Genomic DNA, 25,008 nt, shown 5'->3' with positions numbered 1-25,008 from the left:
TATCCAACTAGCACAATATCTTACGAAGATCTTTAAGAAACCCCTCATTTCATCAACAACGTTCATCAGTTCGGTGTTGAGCCAAAATAGGAAATCACACTCTAGAAAATAAAAATATCCTCACATATCACGTGCTCCAATCATCCCTCTCATATTTATTATTTAGTTTCTCAAATCTCACCTTATTATTTTTTCTAAAATAAAATAAAATCTTTATTTAATTTTATTTTCCCTAGAAAGCTTGAGTCTTAGGTCATTGCAAATTGCACACATCAACTAACATTTCCCACACCATATATAAACAAACAAGAGGGTTTTCATTCTTGTAAAGCCACATTCTTCTCTACTTGTCTTTCTTTCTTTTCTTCTTCACAAAGCAAAATTAGCAACAACCAAAAAAAACAGAGCAAAAACAGAGAACAAGAAAACAGAGCAAAAACAGAGTACAGTGTCATCATGGATTGGGTACGAGGAGATTTGATTGGTCGTGGAAGCTTTGCCACCGTCAGTTTAGCTATACCCACTGGAAGTTCTTCTTCAACCCGTTTTCCTCTTCCGACCGTCGTGAAATCCGCCGAGGCTTCCACCTCTTCTTCTCTGGAGAATGAGAAAAACGTTCTTGATCGGTTGGGTTCATCATGCCCAAGAATCATTCGGTGTTTCGGCGGTGATCGCACCTTTGAAAACGGTGAGGAGAGGTTCAACTTGTTCCTTGAGTACGCCGCCGGTGGAAGCCTTGCCGATCAGGTGAAATTCCACGGTGGTCGGATTCCGGAGAATAAAGTTCGGAGTTACACTAGGTCCGTTGTGGAGGGGCTTCTGCATATTCATAGCAATGGGTTTATTCACTGTGATATCAAGCTTCAGAACATTCTGGTGTTCGGCGATGGTGAAGTGAAGATTGCTGATTTCGGTTTGGCGAAGGAGGTAGGGGTGGAACAGGAACAGGGGAAGGGGTTTGAATGCAGGGGGACGCCGCTGTTTATGTCGCCGGAATCGGTTAAATCCGGCGAGAATTTACCGCCGGCGGATGTTTGGGCTCTGGGGTGTGCGGTGGTGGAGATGGTGTCCGGGAAGCCGGCGTGGAATGTTGAGAAGGATTCGAGTATGTGGTCGTTGTTGCTTCGAATTGGTGCCGGAGAAGAGTCGCCGGAGATACCAGAGGAGGTATCGGAAGAGGGGAGGGATTTTCTTGAGAAGTGTTTCGTGAAGGATCCGAGGAAGAGGTGGACGGCGGAGATGCTCTTGAAGCACCCTTTTGTTGCGGCGGTTCCGTTGAAGGAGTCGCCGAGGTGCCACTTTGATTTCCCAGATTGGGTCTCTAGCGTTCCGAGCTCGCCGGAATCTGAAGAGACTTGCCTGTGGGATTTTCAGTCGCCGCCGTGTTCGCGTTCTCCGGTGGACCGGCTTCAGCAACTCGTGACGGTTCAATCGCCGGTAAATTGGTCGGTATCAGATAGTTGGTCTACTGTTAGGTGAAATCAGAAGTAGAAATTTGATAATTTTAGTTTTGATTAGATTTTGATTATTTGGATTTGATGATTCTAATCTTCAATTAGTATGTAAATTGAATAGGATTAGTATTAGTATATGATATTAGTATATATATGAATCTTTGATCTTACATGATGGAAGAGTTTTAACTGGCACTGCTTGTGGCCAATTGTACAGAGGCTGATTTTGTAATAGTAAGCCATATTTTTCCCATTCCTCAATTGTGTTCTTTATATTTCATTTAGTATTTTTTTTCCAGTAATGATATATACACACTTCATTTTTTAAACACTTTATTTCCACCTTTTTTTATTTCTATCTCTCTCCTCTTATCATCTATCACATCTCATACTTTCTCTCTCTTACTTTTTCTTTTCTTCCTATCTCTCTCTTCCTTCCACCTCTTTCCACCTCTCCAAAAGGTGTGTACATAACATTATTCTTTTTTTTCCTTTTGGGTTGGGGCATGGTTTTACAGAGTTTGATGTATTTAATCGGGTAAACATTTGGATACACGATAAAGACTTCAGCGGCGATGTTAAAATCATAAAATCATGATGAATAGTCGTAAAAGTTAAAAATAAAATTTGTTTTTAGGCCTTGTTTTTATTTACCACGATTTTGATTTTATCATAGTTAATGTATTACAGTGATAGACATGATCATTGAGCACATGATTAGTTGTTGTCATGAAGGTAAAAATTGAGGTTTAGAACTTTTTCTGTTGGTTTGATAGGTGTCACATATCTAGAGTTTAATTTTTTTTTTTTGCTTCAACGCGTTGACAAATTGGTGAAAATGGGTAAACTAGATGAATGATTTGGTCTGGGTTGACAGTTGACAATACTTGACAGTTGACACTATTTACTTTTACTGTGGATGGATTCCTTTGACATCTTTGGTTTCAATTTTCAAATCAAAGTGTAAGACTGGGCCTTCACGGTGTCGTGTGCCAGCAAAGAGACAGCTCTTCCAGCATTTTGGAAACAAAGTTATAGTGCCTAAGACATTAATGATCAAAAGTAGGTTGAAAAATAGAAAAAACCAGGTAAAAAGGTTAGTACTTTCAAATTTGTGTTAAGAAAATCCTGAACAATTTGTGTTGGAGTACCTTCTCAGCTTCTTGTAATCATATATAAGAATAGGGAAGATAAGAAAGGAATCAAGTCATCAACCATTACCAACATTCTAGGAAGCATTTTGGAATTTTGGCTAACTAAGAGTGGTATCAAAGTATTCTGTATGTTTTCTTTTCGTAGGAAAGAGCAGAGATATCATATTAGAACAATGAAATAGAAAGTAAAAGGTCAAAATTCAAATAATGGAACACCCCAATTGGGCTGTCATCATATCTTCATTTTTGACATCTAGAAATGTCTTGATAGAATAGTAGAAAGTAAAAAGACAAGAATGAAAATCCCTCTCAATTAACATGGTCAAAACAATAAGACAGTAAGAACCAATATTCAAGGATCATAAGCAATGGTCACACTTATGATCTGTTAGCACTAAAATGTGTTTTTCTGCACTGCACTTCCTTAAAGTATATGAAGATTTATCAGTGGTAGGACGGTTAAATTCAGTCAAATCATACTTACAAAGTGTTTTTTTTTTGTACTGCACTTCCATTAATTCAACGCTTCTAGAGGAGAACGCATGTTTCTCAATCGTGAAATCACGTCGATGAGAAATACTATGAAAAAACTACAATGCTAAGTTAAAATGACCAAATGGCCGAAAACACAAATGTAGGAATGTAGCGTGAGTACCTTCAAACCCGCGTTTTATCGAATTGACTTTTGGAACTAAACTACAATATGGTTGGCTCATGTGGCGAAATTTTTAAGTGCGTTGTATTCTCCTGAGATTGTTTTGGGGATAAAAATGAAATGAAAAACTGAGATTCTGTGACTTCTTTTTAGTAGAGGACATGGAAGATAAACAAACTACTAAGGATCGCAATATCAGTCTGTTATGTTTGGACATGCCCTCATAGTAGGTGTAAATAAAAAGTGGAAGAAACTCTAGGCATTGGAATGAAAGTCTTTCTAGCGTATATTCTTTTCAAACACAAAAGAAAGATCCAAGTTGTTTTGGTCAAAAGAAAAATACAAGTTTGAGCTGAAAGAAAAACATTGAAGCCCAAAGAGCAATTCAGGTTTGAACTGTTCTGTACAAAAAAAAGAAATGTTCATACGTAGTGATCCAATTAGGAGCATTGGTGAACCAGTCCATGTGCTAGATGGGCCAAAACCAGTCTATGCTGGATTTATGCCAAAAATATGTTTCTCACTACGTCAGAAAGTATATTTTACAGTGCTTCGAACCAGTCCATTTTTTTTAAGATCAATCAGGGGAAATCGCAGTGATTTCCCCGGAAGTTTATTATTGTTGCATTTTCCTTCTATCTATTATTTAATGAGACCTTACTTTATTGAAAACATTGCACTAACTGTCTCCTAAGATTTTTTATTATAACACTCAAACATCCCTCTGTCTTTCTAAATGAAAGAAGAAGGATGAGAGTTCAATGCATTTTGCATAATAGACGGGAGGTCAGTACAATAATGACAAATCTCATGGGAGGTGTAACACAATTACCTCTATCAATTATATTAAACCAAAGGCTCAAACGCCACCAAATCCGTGTTTACAAACAAGGTTTATCTATATAGTTGTTCATGATTTAAACCGCCACAATCTCTACCTAAACTATCATTTAAATAAAATAAAAGACTTACAGATTAGTTAAAGTTACACAAACAAGTTGAATCAAGTTGGGCAACGAAGCAACGATGATGAAACACATCCTCCTAATGTTGTCGTTTAAATAGCGTCGATGTGCCCAACAATTGAAACCTACAAATCCTAGTCCTAAAAACTTCAAATACTTAGATTGAAATTGTATATTTACACATTTATTGTGGTAACTACTTATTAAACTTTTTTATTATATTAAGGACAGTAACCGTTTAACTATTTCACCAAAAAATCCCTCGGCTAGGAAAATGCAAAAATTATAGTTTAAATAAGGTGCATGTTGTGGTACCTTAAGTCGGATTAAGGCGTTGTACTCAAAATGAGTTCATTCGATTTTAAAGACTCAATATACCGATTCAAAGTTTGATTTTATTCTATCGTATTAATGCAGCGTTGTATTCTTAGGGACGTGAGATTTGCGAGTTATGTTTTCTGAGCTTTATTCATCCATCAACCATGGTCATTTTACGCTCATCTCCATCATCATCATTCGTTCCACTACTCATTCATTTTTCATTAAAATATGAATTTCATAAAATAAAGTTAATTGATAAGTAAAGTAAAATCTAAAGATGTAGTATTTACCTTGAATAACATGATAATAATCTATTAAATTACTTAATACGAGTACCATACAAAAAAAAAATTCAGGGTACCACAAAATTTACCTATAATTACCACACATCAACAATCTATTGAACCACCTAATCAGATATCACATCCCAAAAAATATATTGATAGTTTGATACCACACGATTCACCTATTTGTTATTATCTCAAGTTTTGAGTTGATTTTAAGCATACAAATTTGTCAAGGAACACTCGTGCATAAGAGATAAGCAGGAAAACCAAAAAAATGAAATTAATTTCAACAATGGCTGCAAACTATATGAGAAAAACGTTGATGTAATATAACATACATTAAGTTAATTTCCGGGCCACAACAATTTTTTTTAATTACTATTAAGTAGGAATGTAATCACACTTAATATTATATGTGAGGTGGTTTGATTGAGTATGACTCATAAAAATTATACTCAATTGAAATTACAGTTTAGGCAGTTCCATGCAAATTTCATCCAAAGAAAGACAAAACAGAGCAGACACATGAGGAGTGAAGCCAAAGAAAACTGCATCACTTCTCAATTCTCACGCCTCCCACGGAGTCTGATTAATACTCAGTCCAAGTCTAATGCACCCACCACCCATTAAATATACTATACCATTATATATGTCACAAGGCACTGACTTCACTCGTAAATGCACTTGTTCACTAGCGAAACGGGCGCACCCATCTTCTTCGGATCCATAACCACGCTGCACTCAATCTTCTTGTTGAACTTTGGCTTCACCAATTTCCCTAACACATAACCCCTTGACCTCACCATCACTCTCAACTTCAATGGCAGCGCCTCCGCCGGCGCCCCGCCACTCGTGCTGCTCAAGCTCGCTCCCCCTCCGTACAAGGGAATGTGACTCCCTTTCACTGTCACCTTAATAGATCTCTGGCTTTTCCTTGATTGATAAAACTTAGGCATCTGCAACACATAATTATAACACAAAAACTAGGGTTAATGGTCAGATTAATTTCTAATTTTATAAGCGAGTTTGATTTTAGTTATTTCTTGAAAAAATGACGATGACAGTTTACAGATCAAAATCATGACACAAAAATTATTTCCAGAGAAATAATCAGTCTAGAAAAAAACATCAATTCACACTTACATTTCCGGTGCCTAGAGTAAGCTGATAATAACTGATGTCTAAGGGAGTTGAGGTCACATGGACACCGAAAAATGTAGCCGTGTTGCGAAAAATTAATTTCACGGTGGAATTCATGGATACCAAGCTGGTTGCAACACCTGACATATCAGCACCCGCTTGAAGAACAAATCGATCAAATGTTATACTCTGTCAAATTTAAGCAACAAAAATGATCAATTAATTGAAAGTGTGACGTTGATTAAAATTCATAAAGTTTGGTATTAGAATGGTATATACCTTGAGTAAAATGGATGGTTTCTGGGGCCGGCTAGCGCCCCAGAGAATGAGAGCGAAGAAGGAGAAGAGGAGGACAAAGGCTAAGACAAATGCGGGGAAATAGCAGCGGCGTGGGAAGCCTAGTTGGGCTTCGTCATGGGGGTCGAGGAGACCTTCCTCCTCGATGGGATCCCTCCTGGGCCTCCACGGGGTCTTGCGGGCTGTCTTGCGCGAGTAGCGTGTAGAGGCAGACTCACGAGAGTGGAGACCCACGGAGGAGTTCGAATGAGAGTGAGGAGGGGAGCCTTGTGGGCTCTGGATCGGGCTTGAGTGGAAGGAGTTGGTGGTCTTCTCAGCGTCGTTGTCGTTGGAAGATTCACGTGATGGGCTCTGGACGAAGTAGGCGTTGCGCCGGGGAGACGATCTCCCCGGGGAGGATTGTGTGAGGCTGCTGACCTCGGAGTCTGTCTTGGCCAGCGATGACATGTTGATGCTGCTGTTTTCGTTGTCTTTCATTGGGAGAGATCTAAGGTTGAGGTTTCAGTGAGAGGGAGTGAAAGTGAGAGAGTGATGATGGAGAGTGAAGAGTTTGATGGGTGGGTGGATCAAGATTAATTGCAGAGAGAAGAGAATCTCCATGGCGTACATGTTGGGGCATTCAAGGCCAGGGCCAGTGGTGTTTGTTTACTGTTTACGAAGCTTTCGCTCGTGGCACGTAATAAATACGAAAGGAAGCTGGACTTTGTCAGATGCCATGGATTTTGCCACTTTGTTTCATTTATGTATAGCTTTCATACATTTTTATTATGAGTTTAATTTGACATCATTGTATTAAAGTCTTTGGACGGATTACCTCACGTAAGTTTTCCAATACCAATTCTCATATCCGTGATCTTTTTTCTTATTATTTCACTTTCTTTAGCTCAAACATTTATATTAGGTTCTAATGGATTCAATTCACACTCATCTTTCTCTCTGCCATTTCAACAACTTATATAATGGAAGAGAAACATGATTGAGGCAATAAAGATTAACGTATCACTTTTTTTTTAATAGACACCAAAATATGTGAAAAGATGAGAGAAAAATAATAAAAGAGAGAAAAAATGTGTATATCTAGCTACTTTCATATGGAAAACTCGTCTTTTAAAATACGATGACGCTACACAGCAGAATTACTATCATACATCAACAACAACCCCGGTTTTCTCAATTTGGTGATGAGAGCAGAAGTACTATTATACATCAACAACACCCCGGTTTTCTCAATTTGGCGATGAGAGAAATTTGACGTTGCTATGTGCAAAGAGAACATGTCTTTTGTGTCGGATGTTAGGGCAAATATTTAATGTTTTAGGAAGCTGCGAAAATGGTGTGGAGGCATAAACAATTTTTTCCATATTAAGGGAATAGCTTCAAGTAACAAGCTTGTGGGCATGGTCATGGAATTGATATTGTATGGTGTGTGAGGGAGATGCAGGGGAACCACTTCTGATTTGGGTTGGGTGATTCACATGGAGGTTATAGGTGGTCAGGGAGTGGTTATGGAGGAAGGAGGCTCAACGTGGTTATAACAATACATTAAAACAGTACATTTCTTTTTTAAGCATACATGATCATGAGTTGCTATGAGTACTTAAATTAAGTACAAAAGCCTTCAACAGCTACTTCAAGAAACCATTAGCATTGATACATCCAGACATGTACGGAGTTTAGCTATATGATGAAAGATTGCATAGCAATGTGATCAACGGGAAATATGGATTATTCGCACATAGGCCTTAAAAGAATAATGATTCCTCCAAGTTAAATATAATATACAGAATCATATTATTTGAAAACAGTCAAAACACATGTACATCTATACTGCATGAAACAAAATTCTACGGAAATCTGTTTTTTTCCTTGACCATTTCGGTTCTTATTTGCCTTATTCTTACTGCAGCTCCCCAACTGGTGCCTCATTGAGCCACAAGAAATGAATGAATTCATATAATTTTGCACTTACACTAACCTGCTTATTAGAAGAAAAAAAATGAGTAAAATTATTCAAGATGATAACAATGGGGTAATATAAGAGCAAGGTATAACTTTGTGACCTTATATGGAGTTGGGTTGAGTCTCCTCAAGTGGTCAGGTCTCATTTGCTCAATTTGGTTGATGCACCGCTCTCTAATCTCGTTTAGAGTTGGTAAGGGTTCTCTCTTTTTATCTTCCAAAAGGAAAAAAAGCAGGTTACAAAATAATAGTAAAAACTATTGGTCATAAGCTGCATTCAGTGAATGTATAAATAGCTTATAAATGCTGGTAAGCCCCTTTATATACTCCATTGTTCCTAAGTGCAACTTTGACTATCTGATGACATATATGATATAATCATTTCATGCAGGAACTCGTAGTTTGTAAACATAGCAGTTACAGGTGAGATAACATCTTTGTTTTCTTGGTTTAAAGGGGGATAAGGCAACAGGTTCTTAAGCTACAAAAAATATTAACGGTTGGTTGACAATGAATCATGGGATGTTCTTAAAATCGATGCAGCAGTTTCCACTTCCCTAAAGTTGTTTGTGAGTTGGATTTTGGAAGGAAGAGAAGCGAAATGAGAAGCCCTCCCCTTGTGAGTTTTTTAAAAGAGAGGGAAGGGTTTGAGGAATTTTTGTAAGCCCTTCAAGACCCTCCTTCAGTTATTTTGTTGAGTTCTCCCAAATTGGGTGGTTTTGTTGAATTTAAATTTCCAAAGAAGGGGAGGACTTACTCTCCCTTCCCTAAGCCTATGCCTCCCCTCCCCTAAAAACTCCCAAACAAAGCCTAATCAAACAAATGATGGTTACTATTGATATACATGATTGCTATTAAACTTTGTTGCTAGTTCTCACCTGAACTCCCAGGCCAGTAACATTTTAGAAGCTCCTCAACACGCTGTGGCACCACATATGCTCTCTTGGATTCTTGAAAGGGATGACGGCACAGGATTCTTTCTCCCACCTATAAATAAAATATGGTAAATTCATTTTTCTGGCAGGATTTGTTAACTACAGAAAACCAACTCATTTGGAAGCAAGACGTAGCCAATAGGCTTGAAACATGACATAGTAAAAGCAAGAAGATGAGAGAATAATGTGAAAATAATACCTTTGGAGAGGGTTCATTTCCTCCAGTCATTATGTCTACCAGGGGATAACCTTCTTTCCCATACAACCTATAACTTCGCTTCTTACATGGAATAGAGACCTAATACAGAGAAAGAAACAAACATAGATAATTAAATACCACAAAGATGATTGTAATATCATGTCTAGTTTAGAATGTTTAAACCTTTGACACATCTTCAGAAAGTTTAATACGAGGCTGATTATTGATTTCAACCAGCTTGAAAACAACACCTAAGGCAGCTTGAGCATAACATGTGACCAGGTATGTACCAATACCAAAGGCATCAACTTCATGACCCTACAGAGAAAACGCAATCCAATGAAAAGGGTATAACAATTGTAAGCCTTGGCACTAAAAAATTAACCGTTTGTGTATAAGAAATTCCAACATGACATGAACATGTTCTAAGACAATTAGAAAATAATGCTAAGAAAAATATTTAAATTTTTCTGTCCAATAAGTTAGCAGTACCATAGTAGGATTTGTCTTTGTCACCTTTCATGTAAACTAGCTCTCGGGAAACAGTTCTAGACGTTTTAATAATTTATTTTTGGACAAAAGACCAACTTCGCTACACTCTGCCAGGTCCTATGGTTAAAGAACTAGGGGTTATTTAAACTAACCTGAGTTTTGTGACATCATCCAGTAAAATCATGTCGTGTTATCTTTTCCATTTTAAGCACCAATACTTAAATGTAATGATTAATGTTATGACAAGGTAAGACACCATGTTACATGCATACAGAAGATCAGTTACCCACTACCCCTCAAGCAGGAGGAGTAATGTGATGTATCATGTATGTATACCCCACCAAACTGCAATATGGGAGGCAATACACCCCAAACATATCATAGATTTTAGTGGTAAACAAATATGTGAACCAATATAAACATCCTGTTAGTTTTCTATTCCAGAATTTCATGCACACTAGTATCTTGACATGCATGCTAACCGTGTCAATTTAATAAAATGTAAAGTTCCAATCTCTAATTTTCTCTGCCAACTACACGTTTGTCTATTAGTTATCTTTATTTTATTTCCTTTAGAGGATGAGAAGTATTCCAATAACTAAACACAGTATACTAAATTTTGAGATCCATATTTTATATACCAGGAAGGAGAGATCATCAAACACAGAAGATAAGTTTTGATATAAATATATTAGCATAGATGTAAATGAATATATGAGAAACTCAAAAATTAAAATTTATAATAAACCAACAAACCAGGTTTAATAGTTTCAATAAAAGATCTTTTATTTCATACGGAAATTAAACGATGCGTGCACGGTTGCACGCACACATAAACACAAGGTGGCAATCTTAGACACTGCTCAATTGTTAGGCTGACTGTGAATCAGTAGGCAAAAAATTACAAGTTCGAGTCTGCAATAAATAGCTACCTGTTTGTTTAAAGCATCAATTGTTTCCTCATTGAGGTCATTACTAGCAGTGATTACCAACCTCCCAAATCCAGGCATTCCAAATTCCTTCTCAATCGAGCAAAAAAATTTCCTGGCCTCACAAGACAAATATGCAAGGTCACCAGAATCCAATCTAATGCCAACTGCTTTATATCTGCACAGGACATCATCTAAGTCAGCAATTAATAGAAAATAAGTGATTCTTTGAGAAGGATGATGTTTTCTCTAGACTTTTGAGGATGAGCAGGGAGGGTGCTACAAGACTGGTTGAATCCAACAATCATTATAATTTTTCAGCTTAATGTAATGCATGTACGAAGAGACACTACAGTAAATTACCAACATGCTGCTGCAATCTTTAAATTGAGAATAACATCATAGCAAACACACAATCTAACATGGATAAAGGTTTCATAATATCGACAATGTATGCAACAAAATACAGACAAACTGCACAACGGAACACTAAGAAAATGCAAAAATATAGTATTTTAGCTAATAGTTTTTTTTTTGGTAGGGGTATTTTAGCTAATAGTTGAGAAAGCAGTTCAAGGAAGCAAGCCCATAAAAAAACATTTTCAAGAAAAATTTGAAGTAACCCTTAACTAAAAAACAAGGAACTTGCACCTAATGTAATGAGTAATGACTAATGAGTTCTGTTAGTGATTGGAACCTGGAAAAAGAGAAATGAGAAATACATAGAAATGAAGTTAAAGAACAATCTTAGAATGATTGAGAATAGAAGAAAGAATTGTCCTCCAGACGTGTTTCCCCTTCACCAAAACGTTTCCCTATTACACAACCTTCTAAATTTCTGAATGACTCCACCCTGATTCCAACTATTCATCTAGTTAATACTCCCAACTAACTAATTGACTAATTGCCCTAACAGACCATAACAATTTTATCCTTATCTTCTGTTCCAACTTTCCAGCCTAACAATATCAACCTCCCCCCCCCCACACCCGAGGGAAATTCCAACTTGAGGGATTCCCATTGCACGATAATTCTTGTTGAATTAGGGCAATGTTCCCGTTCTCGCCGACTTGTTCATATTCTACCAAGATCATAAACGTCATACATTTTCTGGGAAGTTGGGGCAAAGAGGTTGGCCACATTGAAAAATGAAAACATCTCTCTTCTTCCTGTCTTCTGACACACTCATCACAAGGAAGCTACTGAGCTCCTCTGTTTCTTGGCAGGAAAGTGTCAGGGGAGCTGGATTTTGATGATATCTGATCCACAGCTTTTTTCACCCCTTATACACCCATGTCTGAATAGCGAGTAATTGAATGTTCTAGAATAAGAGAAAGAATTCTCCTCCAAGAGTTTCCCTTGCACTAAAAGGTTCCCCTTTCACACAGCTTCCTAAATTCTTTGAATGAATCCCTCAACCATTAATTCTCTCTAAATAACTTCTCTATCTAGTATCTATCCTTAACTATTTCCCAGCATCTTCTGTCCTAACAGATACAGCATCAAGTAGATCCTAATCAACAGTATGGAGGATGCTACTGCATCCAGATTCCAGACTGCTACTATCAGTTTCTATTGCCATTAATTCCTTGTACAGCATCTCTGCCAATACTCCCACAGCATATCATTTCTCATTCATTGTTTCATTTGCACAAAAAGAAACAGAACAAAACATTGTATCCATAGACCAAAAAATCAACTAGAAAATGAACATTATTACATAAAAGAATAAAAAATCATAGTCATGTAAAACCTCTAATCAAGTGATAATAACAGAAATGTTTCCTGACATACCCTAAATCATTGAGAGCTAATGCAACTGCACAGAAATTAGGGATTCCACTTCTCATCACCTGTCAATAAATGCAAATGTAATCATCTAGAGAAATAGATAAATCAAATGTGGAAAATACGGAATGAACTGTTGAGTTAATTGTAAGGATATAAATTGTTGAGATAATTGGACTAGGATGTAGTTTGTTATAATTAGATTTTATTCTGATATTATTCCTTGATATCTTATAGTTTGTTAACTTGTTTTCCTATGTAGTTGGACTAGGACTGGGAAACCTTATATATAAATATTGTACTTCAAAATCACATTATATTAATCAATTATCAATTAAGATGTCCTAGATCCCTTGTTGGGCCACCCATTGAAATGTGAAGTTCAAAAACTGACCTGACCCGTGTTGTTCCAAAAAACATTATGAAGTCAATCTGACCTGCGGGCTATTTCAGGAAAAAATGAAGTTAATCTAGCCCTGTAGATATCCTGTAATGAGGATAAGGGAATTTCGATAAATTTGAACACTCCACATGATAGTCTTAGGTCTGAAGGAGTGTTAAGGACTCACATTGACTATAGATATGGCTAAAGAAGTCCTTATAAATGGGAATGCAATCCTCCCCGCTAAGCTAGATTTTAGGGTGGAGTTCGGCCTAGCCCTTCTAATATGAACCCTACAGTGTTGTTAATTGCGGATGGCAGGAAGCCAAAATCCCGCCATACAGGACAAATAATGGCGGAATATGGCGGGATATGGTGAAATCTGGCGGGATATCGGCCATGGCGGAAAGCCAAAAAACCGCCATGAGAAACTGCCATGGCGGATATTTGATAACACTGGAACCCTAAAAAGTTAACTTAGTACTGATTATCAAACAAATTATCCACAAACAATAACCGCTTGACAGATGACCTAGTAGCTGGAAATAAAACTTGTGTAATTGCAACATGTTTTTAACTTCAGGTCAGGATATAAGATAAACGATTAGCACAAAGAAGTTGGAGAGCAATGGGTGATACAAATTACAATATTCAAGACTGCAATAGGCAGCACAGCACTAATATGGTTTATCATGCTAATAGATCCGTTTTTCAGCATCTGCAGCTTTGTATCTCTGTAGTACAAGAACTACCCATTCAGTAAAGTTAAATTTTGTTTTGAAATTGAAGGCACTGACCTGTGAATGGTATGGGTTTACCACAAAATTACCCACCCATCCTCTCACCGGTCAGGCATATAACTGATCTAAATCATGAGACGTGAGGTGAATCATGCGTAAATTTTTCCTACTGAGTAGACAGTAAATGATACATGTGCTTCTTCATATGTCTTTTGAGTAAGTTGAAACTTAATGTTATGCACTTCTTTAGGACAATGGAAAATATCAAAATAGTACCTACCAATACCTACACACATATTTGTAGTAAGCACACAATCACGACCATTTACTCATCTTCGCAGTTATGCAATTCCCTTATATTTTATGTCCCAAAGCCTAAATTAATTCAAGATCCCAGAATAACTGATTATCACCACTCAGAGTTGCAGTTTGCATGTACATTGTTAATGGTTGCAGTTGCGATCATGTATGTGTGTGTGTATTATATATATATTGGGTGGGGGGGGGGGGAGAGGGCAGGATACCAAAAGTCATATAGGAGGGAAAAACAATATTAACCCCTAATAATTTGCATTACAGGTTAAAATGATGTTAGGATTTAACAAGAATTATGGCAGTTTAAGAAATAAAAAGTCTACCAAAATACTTACATCATATGTATCTACAAGGGCAAGAAAGCCATTAGGAAATGCCAATGCATATGATGTGAATGCTGCCAACTCACTTTGATTGGTCTCACCAAAAACACCATTTAGCAACTGCAGAGTGGGAACACGCATTAGAATATTCACTGACAAATCTTCAATTTTGTAAGAGTGCAAAAGATAAACATATGATACAATGATGGTAATCAGATTCTTTACATCATTGACGTGAAATGATCATTCAAATATTTTTTCAGAAGGTAAGGAAAGGATCACAAATGAGATAGCCATGATCTAAAATACCTCTGCTATAATATTAAGTTAGGTATTTTACTTATGTTAATTAAATCTAGTATTATACTGCATAGCTTATTCCTGGATCTCCAGGCATATGGTTATATTTCAACTTCATTGGAAAAAAAAAAAACATTCATTCTTGTGTAGAATGCAAGCGAAGGATTAAAAAGCTAATTAATTCATATGCCAATCTCAAGAATCATATCAAGTGTTACTGATAAAGACAAGTACCCCAAAAACTAAACTTGTTAGGATTAGGCCCAAGATTCTGGGATGCTTTATGTTAACATACACACCGACTAATGGGAAAGCCCTGAAATTTTAATTAGAAGAATGAGTGAGCAAGTATTGAACTTTTCATCACTTGGAGGATGAGACTCTCATACCACATCAAAAACCAAATAGACTTGAAGCTTGAGCTCTTAAAAAGGGGCGTGTATGGTTTTTATTAAAAATCTCAAAGTTACAACTCAGCTACTAATTATGTTTTCTTAGCCTGCCAGGGCATTGCATAATACGCTCACATAATTGTTTGCTTGGTGAGCATGTGACTGAACACATTTGTGTAGTGATGAAAGAATCAACCTCAACTGGTAGCAGAAGGATTGAGAAGAATACTTTGTGAACCCAAATTTAATAATATGGAAGAAGTTTTGCCTTGAATTTAATCTAATCTTTCTAAAATAATTACAATGCAAGATACCACCTGCTTGAGGCTTTCTTTCCATATTTCCTTTCTCTATACTAAGTTTTCTTCTATTTAAATTATAAATGAACAAAACTAAGGCTTCCAGCCCTTTGGACATGGCAATGCAAATCACAATAGTTACTTAAAACAACTCATTCGAACATCACTGGTATATGTGGTGGTATTCAAGATCTCGCAAATGCTCAATAATACAAATATTGAAATTTGCACAAAGCACATGTATAAACATTTCATATCAATGAGCTTTAGTTTTTAATATAAAAATTCCAGTTCAGGAAATACCTAAGAAGAAAAAACTAGTTTAGTGTCTCTGCAAAAAAACACCTTCCAAATTGGTTTGCATAAGGATGACACCTCATCAAATCCCCCATCCTCCCCCACAGATACAAACAAGCAAAAGCCGAAAAACAGGAATAGATAAGAACCAAAAAAAGAAAAAGGATGTATATGCTTATGTCGCGATACCTGAATTTTGCTCAGCCATGTTTGAACCATACTAACAAAATCTTCGCATGTGCTTGATCCATCCTTTCTTCGAAGTGACTTATCTATGATCTCATCAAGGCTCTGCACATCACGATACAGACAAGTAGACAAAAAGTAAGCAAATGAAATTTAACATAAAGTGCCTCAAATCATATAAAGTACTACAATTCTAACAACAAAATTTACATATAAAAGGCACCAAGAAATTACAACTTAGCTTTTGCTGAAACTCCATTGTTATAAAATAGCAGATCTACCTCATTATTTCATAGTTTCATTAGGTCTAAGTCTAACACTACTATATTTGGATTTATAGAGGCTGGCTGCATATAGGGACAAAAATTTCATCAGGTCCTTCTGAATTCACTGTTACAGTGTCACTCTGCAGAGTATATATTACATTTGATCTTTCCTAGGCCTAAACTTCAATAATCTCCAAAGTGGTTTAACACTGCTTCTAAATTTTATGACTTCCCCTATTTATATAACATTTATACCGATATTCTCACTGAACTTCACTGCAGTGTCTCATCCCCTATCATTTAACTTTTCATTCCAAGACAAATTTCTAACTGTCCTTGTCATACATAGTTATTAGAAACATTAAAATCATGTTGGTGCCTCTAGACAATTTGAATGGATAGATTTAAACAGAGATTCTGTTCTTTCAAGTATGTATTACAAATGACATGTTTACTTATTGGAAATTCACCTCATAAACATTAACCAAATATGTAGTCAGTGGATTGGTTACACACCATATATGAGCTAACGAAGGCATGGGAATGAGTACCACGAATGGGTATCCCGAATAACTTTCCTGCCGCAACATTGCTATTGACACAAAGGAAAAAGCAAGGTAAGAAATAAGAAGAATTCACTAAGCCAAAATACAAAACTTAATCCCTCCCCCTAAAAAAGGGCAATTTCACTCAGGTCTTTCAGAATGGGTCCACTCAGTGTGTGACTTCCAAGTGCATAATGTCCCATATATACCACATTATGCAAATAAAGGTTGTGAATTATCCAAGTAATTGCATGAAGACATGTACATACATGTTATTGTCACCAACTTACCATATGTGAGGAATAGGTACTGAGGAACTTAATTAGGCCATCACTCTATTTGATCTAACAGTATTTAATGTTAAGAACTTCAATATTAGAAGTGCAGTTACAAACTTGAAATGACAAAATATGAATGACAGTAGCTCGAATTGCTTTGAAAAGGAATAACCAAATATAGGTTCCTTCAAAAACATTCATAAAGAAATTCAAATACAATGTACAAACTAAGAGGAATTACACTCAAATCATGTAAAAGTAGAGTTAACATAACATGTCATGAAAACAGAGCCTTGCATCTAAATTAATAGTAAATAAATTATCTATTATATGTGATAAAAATTCCACGTTCAAACACATTTGATAAACAATAATGATGACACCTTAGACAAGATTAGCATCATCAAGGTTTTAGACCACAAAACCTCAACCATGATCTGGTAGAAATGCATATTGTTAGGAATCATTATTATTGTACAGCTATATTTTCTAATTAGTTTTTTCAGGACCAATTTGTACAGTTGTAATATAATTATGATTAAGGAAAGTAACTAGGGATTTGTATATATTATGAAAATTATTTGCCCATCAAGTGAAAATTTGTTCAGAAATAACATTTCAGTTTTCCATCTACCTTCTAAAGATTGAATCAAAGCAATTCCTAAATCTGAAATTGGCCCCAAAATTCAGACTTCATTGCAGCCACCCTAGGTGCCTTCATTGTAGTTGTGAACTCTACAAATTCCGTGCTCCAGATACCTAATTCTAGGCGTGAACGGGGTGTATAAAGATCCTACATCAACTAAAGATATAACCAAAATAGTCCTTAGAAAGGCTTTAGCGATCCTCACATTTGAGCTAGCTTTTGGGATTGCGTTAGGCTTAGCCCGAATTCTAAGACAGATTGTAAAGAAAATTTCCTCATCCAGATCATACAGTACCCAGTGTTGTCAAATATTGACCATGACAGCGCCGCCATGGCTGATATTCAGCCATAATCCGCCATGAACAACACTGACAGTGCCGGACATGTTAGAATTGAATTGTTTAATCCATTATACCTTGTTGCGTCAAATCCACCAATATAGCAGTACTTTGATGCTCCTACTCCGCCATCAGGCCCCTACATTAAAAATAAGATTTTTTTCCCTTTTCAATGAATACTGAAGGACAGTTCCAAAATTTACTCATCACAAAATATTTTAAAAGACTATTAACCTGAGCCCTTCGTAGTCCAAACTCAAGTAAAGTTTTGGATTTTCCAGCAACATTTCGATGCCTTGCCGCATTGGTGGCAACTAATGATGCATAATTTATCAGATTCACAAAAGGAGTTTCCAGTAATTGAACAGCCTGAAAAAATATAAAAGCTAATTTAATGTGAGAAATAGGCCACTCTTGAAAGAAACCAATATTAAAAGAGGGTATTTAATGGTGGCAAATACTCACAGCAACTGGACCTTCAATTCTCAAGAGGGGTATCTTTGGAAAAACAACTGATCCCTCAGGAATAGCATACACCTCAACATCAGAGCAGTCAAGTCCTCTCAGATAGTCAAAGAATCCGTCCTACATTCAATAGATTATTATTAAGTTAGAATAATTCGAAAGGGGAATCTACTAAAAACGCCAGCAGCATTTTCCGCAAAATCATAGCAAACCGAATCACCAGCCACATTATTTCAGGTTTACACTTGGCTCAATGCAATCTATAAAGAAACACATAATAAAGTTGTGAAAAAAAGACAAATTCCCCTTGGATAAAGGGCCATGACTCTTTATATCCATCATTTCCAAAAATTAGTTTGATATCCAGCTGAAAACGTTCATATCGTTGACATTAATTGTAAAATAAAAACGCAAAACAGGAATAAGAAATGCAATGATTATGTCAGTGTTGTTAATTGTGGATGGCCGGTCATGGCGGAAAGCCGAAATCCCGCCATACATGACAAATAATGGCGGAATTGGACACCCGAGTCTAAATTAGCCCCCCGCCCGCCACCGTTACAATCAATTTAACAAGGATGTTATAGCTATGGCGAGGAACGCGGTTTGGCTTACCTCACATGAAGTAGATAAACTCTTCCTAATAAAATCAATCTCCTCCTCGTTGAGTCTGAAATTAGCTATGAACCTGATGCATTCTTCCAAACCAGCAAACACAGTATATTCCCCACCAAATGGATTCTTCCGAAAATACAAATCGAACCTGAAAACAAAATCACAATCGCATATCATCAACATCATTTCCACGCATTAAAACTCTGATCCTAAAATCAAGCTCACTACATCCAGTGATTAAAAAACCAATAAAATTAACCGCAATCAAGATTCAAAACATTAACCCTAACAGAATTAACAGAATCAATTCCAGTTTCAGTTGCAGAAGTTCATAAATGCAAAAACGAATTCGAATACTGACACAGCACGCTCTTGATGCTTGCCAGCTTTCCAATACGCATAAGCCATGGTGAATTGGTAGAGATCATTGAGCAGAGGCGTGACCATCGGGTTGGTTGGTCCATCGATGCCGGCATTCGAAGGTTGCTTGCTCGGTCCATTCGGCTTCGTCGTCGCCATCGCTCGCTCTGTATCTATCTTCTTCTTCTGGTTATGGTTTGAAGTTTGTATTGTGTGTTGCGGCGCGCGCGTTCTATTTATAAGAGTGAGTGAGTGAGTGAGTGAGTGAGAGCGAAGCGTGAACGTTACGCACAATCAGAGAAGAAGAAAAACAAGGGTTGTTGTAATGTGGAGGAATCAAATCAAGACTAATAGCGTTTGAATTCAACTATATGAAGATTGACTCGCGGAAACTGCTAAGAACAAGGGAACGATGGAAACATTCATTCATGTTTGTGATTCTTGGACTTATTATTAATTATAAAGGTTCACCTAATATCCATCACTTTTACATTGCACTTACTATGACCGCTTATGCCAGGTCAACACATTATTATTTTTTTAAAAAAATATTATTAAAATTTTAATATATATTAAATTTATTTATAAAAAATTGTGTTGACCTGTTATAACAGGTTAAAAAAAATGGTATAAAATTACACCACTCTAAAATTGGTGCATATCACCTCGGGTTGTAATTATAATTTTTTTTTTATCTATTTGTTGTTTTCATGATGCCATGTGAATATCTAACTTTATGTGAATCAGAATTATTCCAAAACTCAATCGGTAGCCATTCATTATTTTCATTTTCACCTCTACTTGTCTTTTCTTTTGAAAGGCTAAATAATATTTATATAAATAAATAGAAGAAGAGGTTAGCATTAGGGGTGCTAACAGCCCTTACAAGAACAGAGAACTAGTAAAAAACAGAATACAGCAGCAAAAGCTTAAAGAAATAAGCAAAAGATCAAGCAACCTATGTCACCGAACAAACATTTTTAACCTAATACATCTAGGCTTAAATACTGAGGTCCCTGAAATTGTATGGCGTACGAAAATAAGTCTCTGAAAATTTTTTTCCGATTCTGAATCCCTGGAAAATTTTTTTAATCAAAATCAGTCCCTGCGCGTGTTTCATGCTTATGTGGCTCAGTTTTTACAGTCATCAATTTCACGTGCATTTTTTCTTTTTCTTTTATTCCAGAGTCATCAAATCCATACCCTATGTGGCTCAATTTTATATTTTAATTGAAATTTTTTATTTTTATTAAAGAACAAACCAAAAATATTAGAAAAAATAGGGTGAAGTTCAGAATTCTTCTTCAACTCATCCTCTCTTCTTCTTTTTCATACTTCTTCATCACTCACTTGAAATTATTTCAACCCAGAAAATACCACATCAACTCCCAAATCTACAACCTCCACCCAACCCACTAACACCCATCGAACCACCCAAAGATCGAAGCCCAAATCTCCAGATCTGCGACCTCGACCGCCCAAAAACTCATAGAAAAGGAACCACATCAAATTGGAGTCGTGGAAAGGAAATGGTTTGGTTCAAAATTGGAGTTTAGATCTAGATTTATATGAATTGGCTACATGTAATCCATTTCCTTGGACAAACATGTCTACACCTCTAGTCTTCTCCACCCATCTCTCTTCCATCCCCCGCCGCACTTCCCACACCAAAACCCACCTCCATCGACCCTTCTCCTTGCCGACACCTTCTTCCTCCTTCTTGTTGAAAGATTTTTACGACAACTACTTTCAAATCCCTTTCAAGATTCAACTCACTTTTTAACCATCAATCTCTTAAATAATTAAGAAAGCAAGTTGTGTTAAGCTTAGATGTTACTTGACTAATGAAATTAATTCCATTCCTATAACTTAAAATCACTAGATGATCCTATCTATTTCAGATTTAAGTAACTAGTTTCCACTACTCAATCAAACCCAAAAACAAGTTTTAGTTGATCATTCTAAAACAAGCATTAAGAGCAAGATACATTGAAATCAACACATAGAAACATGAATTTATACATGAGAATCAAGATGGATACATTTAAGATAAAAGGCTACATCCAATCCCAACACAAATAAAGTTAGCTATCCATTTCCATGGATGCTTTGAAGCTTACAAAAAAGAAACGGAGAAGAAGAAGATGATATGTGCCGTCGTCGGCGTGTTCCCAGCTCGACGGAGGGTGCAAGACTCTTCCTTTCCTCGTGGGTTTCCTTCTCTCAAGTTCTGGTTTTGTTTTCCTCTGTTTTTCTCTCTCTCGTTCTAATGAAACAGATCTGATCATGATTTTATAATAAACTCTGCAACTTTTTGGCTTAAGCCCAACCACTTCTGGCTTAAGCCAAAATGTTTCTTCAAGGCTAGGTAAATATCACACAGCTTCTGTCGTTCTCATGACTTTTTGGGCTTAAGCCATCCATGATTTGGCTTAAGCCAACATTTCTCAAATTTTCCAACTTCAGTGTCTCTTCTTTTGCTCTTCTTTAGCTTAAGCCAGAATTTCTTGGCTTAAGCTAAAATCTTCAATTTGGGCTATGATCTTCCTTTACTTGGATCCTTTTAATCTTTCTACTACAAACACAAAAACAGACGATTTAATACTTATCACAATCATATTTACTATAGTATCTATATAAAAACTAAATATCTACTATTCTAAACTATTGTGGGATCATTTGAGAGATATTTTTCGTATTTAGAATGGATAAGTGCTAAAACCAACATGAAAAATGAGTAAATTTCGCACTTATCACTTCTCTAAACCAAAACAGAGCTTCCTCTGCCACCGCTTCCCCGTGTTCCCTTCAAAGCCCCAGAACCGTCGTGGAAGGTCAATCGCGGCTAAGCCACCGTGGAAGAACAAGGTCCGACCTTGCGCTGTTGAAGATCCGAAGACGGAGAGGATTCTGGCGTTTTGATAGGAAAAGTTTGTGTTTTTAAGTTCTAAACTTTTGCATTTCAAGGTTCTGAAGCTGTAAATATGGGGATTTGACGTTTTGATTGAAAAACTTTTCATTTTTAAAGTTGTTTCAGAACCTAGAATACCAAATATCATGATCTTGAATGTAAAAGCTCAGAACTTCGATAATGGAAGTGGGTGAGTTGGATTTGGATTCAGTTAGTTTTCAATTTGGATTTCGTTTTCCATCAGTTAGTTTTCAATTTGGATTCAGTTATGTTAATTGCTATAGTTAAGCTCAACCTTCGTAATCTCTGTTAAAATATAACAGAGATTACAAATAGTTAATAGTATAAGTTCATATAGTGACATTGATGAAGGAAGATCAAGAGGAAGGGTTAGGGAATTTTTTTGTTGAATGACCTTTAAGTTTTAAGGTTTTTAATTAATATTAATTATTAGTTGATTAGTATTTCAACAAATCTAAACTAATAAAATGTGTCTTATGAAACTCATAACTAATATCATATTTAATATTAATTTTGACCTATGGCATTCCATAACTCATATAAATTAAATAATAATAAATTCATTTAAAATAAATTTGAATTTAATAGTAGAAAGTTATATACTAACACTGATGTAGGAAGTTCAAGGGGAATATCGAACGACTGAGATTAAATGTCTACTAAATATTGAACAGTTCTAAAAAATCACATATCAAATAATGTGTATAATTACTTAAAAGTCTATAGGTAAAAAAAAAATGAAACATTGTTTATTGATAGACTATTTTACCCTCGAGATTGTTAAACTTCTCCTTTATATTTTATATAGATAGATAGATATAGATATAGATATAGATAGACGGATAGATATAAATATACATATAGATATAGACGGATATCTATCTATCTATCTATCTATCTATACTATATATAAAGGAAAAGTTTTGCAACTTTGAGGGTAAATTTGTACTTCAATAATTTATTACACACGTATGAATAATTTTCCATGGACATATATGTAAATTTGTGAGTAATTAATTATGAAATCAATCTTAACCATTGATTACTTTTAATCCTAGCCATTGATTCCTTTTTTGCTGAATCAATTTGTGATGCCTTTTCTCATTCCATATGTTTATTGTTTCATTGTTTTCCCTATTTACTCTCTTTTGTGAGACTTTTCTCATTCCAGATTTTTGCAGTTTCATTTTTCCCCTATTTAATCTCTTTCTCATTAGGTTAATTTCTATACTCTCTTCCCCATAGGTTTTCTATGTCATGTTTTCTTTGTTGCTGGACCTCCTCCCCTGCTACAAAAGTGTTGATGCGGTCATCATCTCCCGTTCTCCTTTCTCTCATCTTCTAAAGTTTTAATTTTTTTTCCTACGTCCTCTACTTTTTTTGGTGTGACTATTTTTATGGTATTTTCTAGAATGAAACTTCTATAACCATTTTACCTTATTTCATGTTTTCATAAGGTAAGAAGTTGGGAAGTGGGAATGGCTTAGTCATGCTTATCATATGCTCTCAACAATATATTATTTTTATTAGGAGATGCCTATATATATTGTCAATTCCTCCACCCTTTCTTAGTTTTTGTTGCTTTATAAATATTAGATATTTTTTAAGGCTTGCTTGGTAGAGAATTTCAAAGTGGGGTGATGCAAAATAGTTGATATAATACAATAATTCACTTTTAACCAGCGTTAGAGAAAATATTTTCCATCTTCTATTTTTGACTTTTTGTCATGTTCATACCTTACCAATCAAATATGTAGTTTTTTCCAAGTTAAAATCTTGACCTGCTATTTCACCATTGGAGAGTAAGCTGCTAAACTATTAATCTATGATGCTTTGTGGACTGTGTTTCTTTTTCGCTCAAATTTATTTTATATCTTTGTGACCATTTTTATTCTTCCTTCCCTCATAAGGTACAAGTGGATGACATATGGAGAAGTAGGTATTGACCGGTTTGTTGTGGAGGCCTAATGAAAAATGCTAGATTATTTTTACACATTTCAGTGCTATTTTATTTTCACATGAAACTACTCTTAAAATTAATGACTTCATTTATGCATTTGACATACATAATTCACTTCATTGTGGGAATCTCAGATTTTTCCACAGAGTAATGTAGTATGCTTGGGAATGTTACTCTGCTTTGGATACAATCAAATCTCATTTTGGTCTCCTGAATTCAAAGTTTTCTCTCTTACTCTAATTTTATTTGGTGAAGAAATTTTAGCAGCTTCATGGGTTCAAAGGTAAATTAATAATTCATTGCACTACACTATAATTTTATGTATGGGTATTTTAGTAAAATTTCACATTATTTGCCAAAGATTAAATCTTGGCCGTTCATAACTTTGTTGCAATGCTTGAGATTTGTTACTCATCTTTCTTCCACTGTTTTGGTCTTCTCATTTTCTCATTTCGCAACGGTTCAGGTTTGCTGCTCCTCTTTCATCCACCGTTTCATTCTACTCGGTTTCTGATTTGATCTTCTCGGTTTATTTTCTACTAATTGTCCAGGTAACAATTTGTAGGTTTCATTTCTCTTCCTCTTCGTCTCTTTTCTCTTCTCTTTGTCTATTTATGCCTCTGCTCTTCCTCTCTTACATTTGATTTCAGGTTGAATCATGGAACCTATGGACATTGTTTGCAAATCAAAGGAAAATGCTTCGATTTCTTTTTTTTTTAATTATTATTGTTTGTTTCTTTGCATCATGCAACGTCTTCAAGTGAGAACGTGTTAATTCTATTACCTTTTTTTTT

The 25,008-nt window shown here is 35.8% G+C and overlaps 3 protein-coding genes across 3 annotated transcripts; 1 reads left to right on the top strand and 2 right to left on the bottom strand.

Annotated features, from left to right (window-relative positions):
- Nucleotides 1–292: 292 nt before the first annotated feature.
- LOC130716088 (mitogen-activated protein kinase kinase kinase 20-like) lies at nucleotides 293–1,710 on the top strand. The gene has a single exon (XM_057566276.1). It carries the CDS (start codon nucleotides 457–459, stop codon nucleotides 1,477–1,479), a length of 1,023 nt encoding a protein of 340 aa, XP_057422259.1. The 5' UTR covers nucleotides 293–456; the 3' UTR covers nucleotides 1,480–1,710.
- Nucleotides 1,711–5,184: 3,474 nt separating this feature from the next.
- Nucleotides 5,185–7,005, bottom strand: LOC130710390 (uncharacterized). The gene is made up of 3 exons (XM_057559637.1): nucleotides 6,256–7,005; nucleotides 5,980–6,165; nucleotides 5,185–5,792 (listed from the first exon to the last, which is right to left on the bottom strand). The coding sequence occupies exons 1-3, from the start codon at nucleotides 6,748–6,750 to the stop codon at nucleotides 5,505–5,507; spliced, it is 969 nt and encodes a 322-aa protein (XP_057415620.1). The 5' UTR covers nucleotides 6,751–7,005; the 3' UTR covers nucleotides 5,185–5,504.
- A 950-nt stretch (nucleotides 7,006–7,955) lies between these two features.
- Nucleotides 7,956–19,739, bottom strand: LOC130710389 (nicotinate phosphoribosyltransferase 2-like). Its single transcript, XM_057559636.1, has 15 exons — nucleotides 19,324–19,739; nucleotides 18,963–19,110; nucleotides 18,348–18,467; nucleotides 18,117–18,251; nucleotides 17,960–18,021; nucleotides 16,592–16,667; nucleotides 15,813–15,914; nucleotides 14,348–14,455; nucleotides 12,582–12,640; nucleotides 10,791–10,965; nucleotides 9,550–9,684; nucleotides 9,367–9,465; nucleotides 9,111–9,219; nucleotides 8,334–8,446; nucleotides 7,956–8,248 (listed from the first exon to the last, which is right to left on the bottom strand). Exons 1-15 carry the CDS (start codon nucleotides 19,479–19,481, stop codon nucleotides 8,171–8,173), a joined length of 1,677 nt encoding a protein of 558 aa, XP_057415619.1. The 5' UTR covers nucleotides 19,482–19,739; the 3' UTR covers nucleotides 7,956–8,170.
- Between the last annotated feature and the right edge of the window lie 5,269 nt (nucleotides 19,740–25,008).

The sequence above is a fragment of the Lotus japonicus genome, chromosome 4, assembly GCF_012489685.1.
Source record: "Lotus japonicus ecotype B-129 chromosome 4, LjGifu_v1.2".
In the NCBI taxonomy this organism is placed as follows: Eukaryota; Viridiplantae; Streptophyta; class Magnoliopsida; order Fabales; family Fabaceae; genus Lotus; species Lotus japonicus.
The sequence above is the reverse complement of the archived record's forward strand: the minus strand, read 5'-3'. Positions and strand labels throughout refer to the sequence as shown.

Coding starts and splice junctions, on each gene's coding strand:
- LOC130716088 (XM_057566276.1), top strand. CDS start 457: ATGGATTGGGTACGAGGAGATTTGATTGGTCGTGGAAGCTTTGCCACC.
- LOC130710390 (XM_057559637.1), bottom strand. CDS start 6,750: ATGAAAGACAACGAAAACAGCAGCATCAACATGTCATCGCTGGCCAAG. Junction 6,166..6,255: donor AACCATCCATTTTACTCAAG/GTATATACCATT, acceptor TAAATTTGACAG/AGTATAACATTTGATCGATT. Junction 5,793..5,979: donor TTACTCTAGGCACCGGAAAT/GTAAGTGTGAAT, acceptor TATGTGTTGCAG/ATGCCTAAGTTTTATCAATC.
- LOC130710389 (XM_057559636.1), bottom strand. CDS start 19,481: ATGGCGACGACGAAGCCGAATGGACCGAGCAAGCAACCTTCGAATGCC. Junction 15,915..16,591: donor CCTTCGTTAGCTCATATATG/GTGTGTAACCAA, acceptor CGTGATGTGCAG/AGCCTTGATGAGATCATAGA. Junction 9,685..10,790: donor TTGATGCTTTAAACAAACAG/GTAGCTATTTAT, acceptor TTTTCTCTGTAG/GGTCATGAAGTTGATGCCTT.